This window comes from Brugia malayi (genome assembly GCF_000002995.4).
Source record: "Brugia malayi strain FR3 genome assembly, contig: Bm_v4_ChrX_scaffold_001, whole genome shotgun sequence".
Lineage (NCBI taxonomy): Eukaryota > Metazoa > Nematoda > Chromadorea > Rhabditida > Onchocercidae > Brugia > Brugia malayi.
In genome coordinates, this window is record NW_025062479.1 from 17,419,837 (window position 1) to 17,430,722 (window position 10,886).

The following is a 10,886-nucleotide window of genomic DNA, read 5'->3' on the forward strand; positions in this document are numbered from 1 at the left end:
TAAACTGTTTGTATTTGCGATTTGATTACTTCTAAAAAGAATCCTAATTTTGAAAATTCGTATAATCTAGAAAATCCAATGGAAGATGAATGATTGAAAATCTTTCACAATTAACATTATGCAGTAACGCTGTAAAATACCTGCGACAAGTCACTGCTCCGAAATGTTTTGTAAAATTCATGCAGTGTAACGAGTTTTATATTGTATTGAATGGTCTTTTTTTTTTAAATTTACACAAGGATGGACTGGTTTACCGCATTTTCAATCGATCGACGGATATTTTAGTCACTAATCAGTTCTCCATATTTTTATTTCAGTTTTTCATATTGTTGTAAATTTAATTATTTGTGCATTAGAAAACCAGATGAGTTTCTTGAAAGTTGCAATTCTTAGCACATAACAGTAAATTTAGTAAACAGTAAATATTCCTTAGTACTTTGATTTGATAAAATCATTTTAAAGATTTTTTTACTGAGCTTTTTATCGTTTTTCCAGTTTAACTACAATTAATTGAAAGAGTTGGCAATTCAAATTATTGAAAAAATGAAATACATTAAAGAATTGCTAATACATTTTTAGGAGAATGGGATGTACCAAAAAATTTGTCTAGCCATGGCCACCGAATAAATATTAATAACACTGATTATTCCACTCATCATTCAATAGTTTCAATATTTTATCATCGTTCGTTTCATATCACAAAAAATGAAGAAACAAAAAACCGAGATGACAACTATGCTTTTGCTTACTTGTATTCTACTTTTAATGAAACTTCATCGGACTGAGCAGTAAGTAAATCAGTCATATTCTTCCACTAATGCTTTATTTATTATTAATGTATTTATCAAAATTTATTTAGCATAATTTATTAATCCATTTATCAAAATTGCAGGATAACATTTGAATACTTATTAGAATTGCATTAAAATATATGAGGAAATCTCAGTTCATGTTTGTAATTTTTTGTAGGAAACCTTTGGTTGTGACACAATCAACATTGAGATGGAATGCAATCAATGAGATGCTAATATCTGCCAGCAGTTCCGCAAATAATCTCGTTGATATTGGCATAGAAATTCATGCTTTCTACCCTTCGTTATTAGTCTTCCGACAAACATTACAAAGGAAAGTTGCCGGTGAGTGATCTTCCCCAATTTCCGTTTTTAGAAGCAATATATTTTATTTCTTTATTATTTATTCAAACATAGCTAAAGTGTTAATTTGTAGATAGAAAGGATATCGGAAAGAGATGAATATGTCAAAGAGATGATTATTGATGTTGATTGCAGGGTCACTAAATCGTGTAAAGTTCTTTGTACCGGGTGGATCAGAACAGTCTGATTCCTATCGGTTAGTGGTTCGAGTTGAGAACGACAGTGAGCCTTTTGAAGAAATAATACCGGGTGCACCCGATCTAAGAAACATTTATTTACAGACTGACAAAACTGTTTATAAACCAACTGATACTGGTATATGAATTTAAAATATTTATTAGGAATTCAACGAAATTGAAAGGCAATCATTGATAAGCTTAGCATTAAAACCCTAACGCTTCTACATTTTGGAAATAATAATCAGAGAACAGAAGGAAAAGTTAATCTATTACTTCGGATTTATTAAAGAAAGACTTCGAAATATATTTTCATATTTTTCATTTCTTATGATGATAAGCAAATGATAAAAATATTTAAAAAATCTGTTTTGCAGTTAAAGTACGAGCGTTACCACTCACTACAAGCGGAAAGTTGTATGTAGGATCAGTGGATTTTGCGCTTCTGGTATGCTGAATTGAAATACTTTTAAATGTTTATTAGTTGAATGCAAATATGCTAGATTGCTTCCACAATACTAATTCGAAATAGATCGTTTCAGATAAATTACTTCGCAAAATACATAAATTTGTTTGTTTTGTATCAGTAACCGAAGTCGGCAAAGTTTTTGAGTGGAAAGGTTAACAGTTTTAGAATCCGGATGGTTTTGAACTGATACATAAAACCAGATCGAATTCTAAAACTCGATTTCTTGCCGTAGAGTTTCAATTGCCAGACCAGTTGGCTTTTGGAGAATGGAAGATTGTCGCACGACCAGATCGCCATAAGCCTCACACCTACTCAATTACATTTCAAGTGCAAAAATACGGTGCCACTTCTTTCTTTGATTAAGGCTTCTCAAATGCTAAAGTTCATAAACACTAGCAAGCAAGAAAAACAGCTATCCAGTTTTCCTAGATATTGAATTCTTTTTGGTCTGAAAGCCTTCTGTCCTACTTACCGAGAAAATAGTTATCTAATTTTTTTTTCAGCATGGTTCTATCTAGTTTTTTGTCAAGCTATATGTATATTTCTACCTAGCTATCTAGTTCTTCTTTCCAGCTTGATTCGATCAAATAAAATAGGTTAGGTTTACATCAGAATTAAAATCTGCTTAAAGATTAAATAAAATACGAAAGTTTCGATATTTTCAGAGCTATCACAGTTTCGCGTTCATACCTTGGCCACAGAAACTAATGACATTGATTTGTATGAAATAGATGTGTTGGCAAGGTAGAATTCCCTTAGAAAATATAAACAAAAAATTGATCCAATGAACTATTCAACAATGATCATTATTTCTATCCAGATTTATGGATTTGTGGTTGTGATTTATAAAATGATTGGGGTTTCTTTAGTTTCTTCAATTAGTTCATATAATAATTACTTGAGAATCTCAAAATTTAGACATGCTAATGGCCGGCAAATATCGGGGCAAATAACTATTTGGTGCGATTGTAATGCAAACAGCAGCAAGTCAGTGATACCGTCTGATTCGGGAAAGTCATTTCTGTGCATTCTAAAATCGTCTAAGGTTAGCTTCTTTAATTTTAAGACTTGCAAACATGGCGCTTTTAAATCCACTTTTTTTTTCTATTCCTAATTCTGCTTTCTGTCATAATTACGTTATGATACTGTTCTAAGCCGTTGTAATTTTTGTTGGAATCCGACTTATAATTTATAAAAGATTCTACAATAGTATTTAATTTAAAATCAATTTATAATAAACCTTTCAATTCCAATTTGTTTCAGTGTTTCTCAAGCTATCAGGTTAATCTGTTGTTTTTCATTAATATTCTAAATTTAACAATTACTCAGACTTATTGCAATTGATCTAATTCTGGCCGATCATTATCTATTCTTTAACAAAGACAACAATAACAGAATTATGAATAAACAAATTCGTTACTGAACTTATAAATAATTCTTCATGACGGAGAATACAATAATAAAATAGAAATTGTTTGATTAAGATTGGAAAATAGTAAGAATTGAACTCTTGAGAAATTGTTCCAGTTATTCACACAATAATCGATTAAGCTTTTTGAAGTATTCGATGAAAATTATCCTCTGTCCTCAGAGATCATTGCTTCTAAGGACAAGAAAATATTTTTGAAAACGTTCTAGAAAACTTTGAAAAGTAAAGCAATCAATTATAAAGCAATTACTCTCAGTCATTTAAAATGTTAAGTGAACAATTTAATGCATATATCTAATTAGCACGAAATTTTTACAGCTGTATAATTTTTCTTTGAAGTAATTACAACAAATTAATTTGTGACCACTACAAGCAGAATGATTTTTCAATTACTTTTTTTTAATAAAAATTTTAATGCCATTTTATTTGATAAAGAACTCGTATTTCTCAATATATGAACTTATATTTTCAAATTACAATGAGTATCAAGCATACTACTTCGCTTGATTATGTTTAATCTTAGGACATTTGTCGATAAGAAATGGAATGATGCATTTCTGCCAGTCACAATGTCAACGCAGTAGAATAAACTTGATATATTTGAGTTTGAGTTAACGTCAATTTGAAAGAAGCATCTACTATCAATCCAGTTTGTTTGTAGCAAAATAATGTATATTTTGAATAGATATTTTGTCTAAAAGGATGAAAATTGCATCAGCATTGCTTTAGTCATTCAGTCGGAGAAGACAATGGCAAACAGGAATGGAATCGAATCTACAAAACTTGCAAATCTCAGAAATCCAAACATAAAATTTAAAATACATGAAATGACAAGAAATAGGATTCGCAATAGTTCTATTGAAATTACATCTCTCCCGATAATCTTTAATAGCAGAAAAAAGTTTGACCGAAGATCAGTGATTTATAAAATTATGCTTACAGTTTTTTGACTTCATTTAAAGATGCTTAACTTGAAGTCATGAGCCCTGAAGTGTAGGTAAGTTTAAGGAAAATTCAACAAACATTTTGTACAAAAATTTTCTTAAGATAAAAGGACAACAAGAGGCTCGTTGCTTTGTCGTGTAATTGACGCTTAGTACTACTGATTTTTCCTTTACTTAATTGTCACGTGGAAAGACATAATCGATTTGCATCACGTTGGATAGACAAATTAATGCTTGGAACAGCAGAACTGATTGGCACTTGAGAGGAGATGGAAAATTAGTTGTGAAAGTCCTAGTCACACTTCTCCTCAGTCTTTTCTTTCCTCGATTTTTTTTCTTTTTTCTCTAGTTATAAACAAAGGTGACTAGAATTAAAGAAATCTGGTTCTGCTTTTATCAGGTTGTTTTTTTATCAACGTTTTTTTTGGGCTTTTACAACATTTTAAGATTTCTTCATTGTGCAAGCTATAAGCAGATTATATTTAAGAAATAATTGCGAATATCAAGATTAAAGCTTATATATTGAAGCTTTACCAAGATCATTCTCATCAGGATCAAGAATTTTCCCGAAAAACGGAACTAGTTCTTGCTCAGTAAGATTTATCCAGTTTCAACATCTTTTGGACTTTTATAATTCGGTGTTCATTTAAAAAACTATTAAATTCATTTTCTAGAGAAAGTGGTGCTATGAGTCTGTCTGAAATCATACCTAGTAGTGCACAAAAACTGGAAAACTGAAGGTTTGTTATGCAATTCTGCTCACCTGTTTTTCTAGTTTTAATCGTCTGCTGGAGAATTTTGTTAAATTTTCAATTAAATATCATACTTTCTATTTGAATAGAATGTACGTTCATGTCACATGTAATTCAAAATATTTTGAAAATTTGTGCAATGCTATTCGTATTTTTAAATGAGAATGCAAATTTGATGCAATTTAGAATAGCATTAAAAAAATTAGAAAAATTACGGTTATTGTTATATTAGTTGGAAAACCGTTCGGCTAGTGTTTTTGTTTCTGAGCAAGCAGAAAGGTGACAATTGTATGTGTCACATTCAAACGCCTTTCTGTGCAGTCATCGAGCAAAAGCGACAAGACTGATAAAGATTGAAGTTATTCCGAGCAAAGACATCCGATTTTACGGCAATTTCAGCAAAGATTAGGAATTCAACAACATTAACCGTTTCAGCTGCAAATACTATGGGAAGTACTGGAAGTACTATGATCGATGCCACTGGCATTCCATTGAATCTTGATAAGGATGCAGCTAGTGAAACTATTCGAGATTTGATCCTGACTTTAGGGCCCGCTCAAGAAATAGGTGATATAAGCTCAGCAATCGAATCATCTCTGTCGGCTAAGGCAGTGGATGTTAGTGGATTGTTTTCTTATATATCAATATTCTCTAACGGAAATGACGATAATAATGATGATGGTGACGGTGATGGTGGTGATGATGATAACAATGATGCTAACAATGAAATAACAACATCCAGAAATTATCTGCAAGAATGGACACCACTGTACAGCTCATCATTGTCCATATTTGCAACACTGTCATCCGGAAATTTTTTATCCGAAAACGAAGTAGCACAAATATTCTCACGGTTCGTTAATGTTAGAAGATGAACGCTTGAAAAAAGATGAGTTTGAGTAAAACCGAAGAACTTTAAAATTCAGATATTTTAAAAAAGGGCGAAACATGCTTCTTTCATCCCGCACACCACGTGGCACCTACAAGGTCATTTTGAAGAAACAGTGAGAATGTTGAGACATCCTTTGCCATGAACTGCAGATCTGAAGTATAAATTTTACTTGTTTTAGCAAATATTTTGAAGATGTAGGATCGCTTAAATTAATATTTACAAAAGCCTTACTAAGCATTTAATTCAAGTTTTTAAATAATCGGATTCGGATATTTAAAGTTAGGTTAAAATTCATGTTCCATTCTCCACTCTTAATTATCTTTTTCTATCTAAAAACATCAAAATCTTTTTATTTCATGATCTAAAATTTAGATTTTGTAATGCTTAGGGAGATTTTAAACCCAACATAGGGAAAAAAACATATACATTATTGGACTTCGCATCAGGTAGTAAAATTTATAGAAAAATGGACAGGAAATCTATTTTATTACTTATAAGAAAAAAATTAATGACAGAGCTTGCCTTATCGGTAGGAATTTTATTCTGCAATTAACAGAAAAGCTCATCTTATGTAGATTTTGTTTATGTACGTGATATATTAGCAAATGAAAACGTTTACAATACAAATTCTTTGTTTTTTGAAGAAATAAAAAACTGCAACAAATTTTGAGAATTTGAGCTTATAGATATGGAAATATAAAAGAAGTAAAATGGATTCGAATAAGCGACAATAACGGTTACATCATTGTGTTCAGTAACGAAACTGAAAAAGAGAAAGCCATTAAGGTACACAAATGCAGAATTGTTGATTTCAAGTTTGACTAAATTTCACAGTTAATTCCAGACTGTTTGTCAGTATCAACTATTATTTATAAAGTGTAGTTTAGATAAACTTATGAAGAATGTAGAGATAGTTTTTGCTTGGTCAGCTACCGGAAACAGATTGATTGAGGTAAATGCAGACCGAATTGATTTCTCAGTGAATGTACTAAGTAAACGAAAAACTTGAAAAAAAGTATTTAAAGTTAATTTTCACTTTGTGTTCTATTGCGATGACGTTTACTTCAAATTTAAAAATGGAAAAACTTGAAAGATATGTGGCGACAAAATGGAAACGAATGGAAGATTATTGAAATTGTGGAGTTTCAAACGAACTCGCTTATTTGTGAATAGCAAACTAACTGTTGTTGACGTGACGAACTGCACTTCTCATCAATGTAAATAGATTATTCCGAAGTTGGAGGCAAAGTGCGGTGATATTGTGACGTTGTCATTACAACACTTTGTGGTAGTGACAACAATAAAAGTGTAGAAGAGGAGAAATTATGTCTGTGAAATAGTAAGGAAGACAATTTGTTAATGAAAATCTTAAGAAGCATGATATGAGCCAGTAAATAATTCTTTCAAACTTTTTCATAATGGAGCTCATTCAGAAGCTTCTGCATGACCGGTTAAAGCGACGGTTTAGAGAAAGATGAAAGTGCATAATGAGGATGGCAAAGTTAGGGTCAAATGTGGTCCACACGATAATTAATAATCCCATCATCTATTTCTCTACTGCAGCTATCACTAGGAAAATTACCGAAATTAGTAGTTGAAATATTTCGTAATCCACTACAAATTTTTATTAATAAGCTTAAGACTGATCCTTTGGCATACTTAGAAGAGTTAGTCAGTAGACATAGATAAAGGTAAAGATTGGCACTTGCAGCGATCAAAGATAAGGATGAGAGTGATCCGTATATTATTGGTGATGCGAAGCTACTCGGATTTGCTGATCCGTTCCAAGGCAATTCTAACAATTGTATAAGCAAACATCAGATTCCGTGCTATCCAAACGCTTCAGTAATGACCCTCAAGGAAAATATGCCATCCCCGGAACGACCGGGTACTAGACCATCACCAGCCACTGCTTTTTTGTTGAAACAAATTTCTGAAGCTAATGTGCCTGAAGTGCGTGGTGATTACGAGCTTTTTTGTTGCCTTTTTCTTTTAGCCTAAACAATTTTCATTATTACAGGACAATTTTTTCATGGAGTAGGATTTAAATTTTAGTCAGGTCAATTTTACGAGAAGATATCACATGATAGTGGAAATGAGAAGAATCGTTTTCTAAATTTACCAGCACCATATCATCTATTACCAGATACACCTTATTTTCGTCGAGCGCCAATCGTGCCTCCACCAACAAGGTTGCACCTTTTTTATAATCAGTTTCTCTGAAATTTCCTGTTTTAATACGATTAGATTTCTCCTGCTCACTTTACTATTCTGGATCTTTAGCTTTTAACGTGATTCTCTCGACAGCTTCATTCTCTTCTCTCACCGCTTCTGATTAAATTTGCTAGAATTACCAGATACTAACTTCTGAACAAAAAAAGTACTGTTGTCGTTGATTTTGTTTCTTTTCTCCAAGCTACAGAAAGGTTTTAAGGGTGGCTGTAATTTGTTACTGAACTTATATATATATATATATATATATATATATATATATATATATATATATTTATTTTAGTAATTAAAGGCTATTTAAATTAACTTCTAGTTTTCACAAATAAGGAACACAATCTCCGTGGAATCCTGACATTACATTTTTGTTTAGTTTTTCAGTTAATCTGAAGCTCTGATAATTATTGGTGTTCGAAAAAAATCCCATTCTAAAAAAAGTCCAGGAGGTTGATTTCAATTAAAAATAAGAAAATTGAAATATGAACTTCTCTCCAAATCTGCCTTTTTTGAATTCTTACCGGAAAATCCTATGAAACTGACTCATCGAAAGTGTTTATGTTCTAAGAAATATATTTTTTGCTTTGAAATTTTCAACACTGTAGTTAAGCTGTTTTAGTAAGTGGCTTGCTAAAGAGGATTAAGCTTATAATTTGAATAACTTTAACGTTATCTAACGTTGGTATATTCTGGCTTTACTATAATAGTTGAACAAATAGCTTCGTTTAAAATATTGGCAAAATTTGTCTTATGATCTGCTAGCCTTAGCCTATAATATGAGAGGGAGATATGCCTTTGCTCTGAATCGTACAACATGTTGCAGTGAAAAGACTTCTCTAACTTGAGAACATAAATCAAAACAAATGCTAGTATCAGAGTTTTCATATCATGCAAAGCAAATCGCTTATATGCTCATAAAATTTATATCTTTCGATCTCCATTTATATGTACAATATTTGACGAGTATTGATGAGTACATTCATATTTTTTGTAAGTGAACAAGGATATTGTTCCAAATTAGTATCTGCACTATAAGTCTCTTTGTGACCATCAAAACCGATGATGGGTTTTTTTGATAACTCATTTAGAATGCAGTTAAATTTGATATCAAATTAATTTGTACAAGGCTGTAGCCTGAGATAGATGCAATATAATATGGAAAATTGAAATGGAAATGATATTTCTAATTAGTTAAAAGAAGTTATAATTACTCGATTAAAATATATGATTTAGTCGCAGTGGAATATCTTGCGTAATATTTTTATCCAATTAAATGGTATAATTGGCTTTATAATCCTTACTGCAATATCTTTTTAAAAGAATTTCAGCTTTTGTTCTCTGCTCTTATTTTACTTTTCACGATACTGATTGTTTGAAGCACTTATCAGTTACCGGCCTTGATCACTTAATATTATGTAATTTATTATTTGTGCTAACTTGCTGTAATTTTCATTCTAATTACTTTTAATAATTGCAATATTTGCATTTACGTTATCTTTATTGGTTAGATCTTACCGATTATAGTCTCAAAAAAGGATTTCAATACTAAAGCAGTGTGCAATTACTAGAGGAAAAAAGCAACCTGGAATAGATGCAAAAAATAGCATTTAATGCTGCAATCAGTTTTTCACACATCAAATCAAATGAATACTTGGCTGGATACTTATTGTTTTTCATTATTCTTATTCCAATAATTCCATTTGAGAACAGTTCGCTGAAGTATGATTGTGGATAGTTGTTGCTATCGGACAGATATTCCTAAGATATCGTAAAAATGAAAATTGTTCAGTGTTTTGAGAAAAAATGGATATTGCTCCAGAACTTCCAAACCTTAAAATGATTCTCGTTCCAGACTTGTCTCTGCGGATAAAGTTAAAAATACGGATTCGTAACAAAGAATAGTTATAGGAGTTTATCGACAACAGAGCAAATGCCCATTCAACAACGTATTATTAATCGCTATCTGGCAAGCATGAAAATTGATGATGAAAACGGTTTTGCAGCGATAGCACGATATGAACAAGAATGCTATAAACATTTATGTGCATCATCATATTATCCATTGCTAACATTACCGGAACAGCAACCCTGTGCTTATTTAGGAATGAGAGAGTTCAAAAAAGGTGCAGGAAGAATAGGAGATGGATTTGATACCGGATTAAGAATTGGCATGGGTGCAAGAAAGCATACTCTGTCTGCTGATTTTATTGATTCTTCAACAGTGAAAAATCAAACAGTGATACATACCTTAAATAGCACTAATAATGACTGGTCAACAATACTGTCACCATGCAATCAGCGTTACGAAATATGGAATTGTGCCCCATTGTGGACATGGAATTTCAAACAATAGTGTGTGATTATCTCAAGCATTTTGGTGCAGGCTGCTTCGATGGCAGAAAAACACGTTCGAATATAAGCATTTGTATATTTTCATATTATCATTGTCATTTATCATTGTGCTAATTCTTTTATCATTATACTATTACTTCACTTCCAACAGGAAGGAAATATTTCGTTGAGCAGAAGATTCGATGCGATACAGAAAAATTTATTTTGAAAGAAAAGTTAAGAAAAGATTGTTAATACACATTTTTTTTCTAAATTATTTCATCCAAATGCGTAAATATTTCTCAGTCATATTTCAAGAATGTCATTGATTCGAATGTTTGACCCAGTTTCTCAAAGTAACTTAGCATTTTTAGGTCTTTTCTGAGTCACAAAGTTTATTACACCAATTTATGTGATGTAATGTAAAGTTTTATCCCTCATCTTAGCTTTCATGAAATACCAAAGGGAAATTAGTTGTGTTTTTATCACAATCATACCGGAGGTGGATATTAG

At 31.5% G+C, this 10,886-nt stretch overlaps 2 protein-coding genes across 2 annotated transcripts; both read left to right on the plus strand.

Moving 5' to 3' along the window:
- Positions 1 to 765: 765 nt before the first annotated feature.
- On the plus strand, positions 766 to 2,913 carry Bm9538 (Uncharacterized protein; the record flags this gene model as incomplete). Its single annotated transcript, XM_001897944.2, has 7 exons — positions 766 to 788; positions 970 to 1,136; positions 1,290 to 1,469; positions 1,708 to 1,778; positions 1,965 to 2,139; positions 2,465 to 2,543; positions 2,718 to 2,913. The coding sequence occupies 7 exons, from the start codon at positions 766 to 768 to the stop codon at positions 2,911 to 2,913; spliced, it is 891 nt and encodes a 296-aa protein (XP_001897979.2).
- A 2,457-nt stretch (positions 2,914 to 5,370) lies between these two features.
- Bm7569 (Uncharacterized protein) lies at positions 5,371 to 10,395 on the plus strand (the record flags this gene model as incomplete). Its single annotated transcript, XM_001897946.2, has 6 exons — positions 5,371 to 5,777; positions 6,503 to 6,602; positions 6,910 to 7,033; positions 7,528 to 7,769; positions 7,872 to 8,008; positions 9,951 to 10,395. 6 exons carry the CDS (start codon positions 5,371 to 5,373, stop codon positions 10,393 to 10,395), a joined length of 1,455 nt encoding a protein of 484 aa, XP_001897981.2.
- Between the last annotated feature and the right edge of the window lie 491 nt (positions 10,396 to 10,886).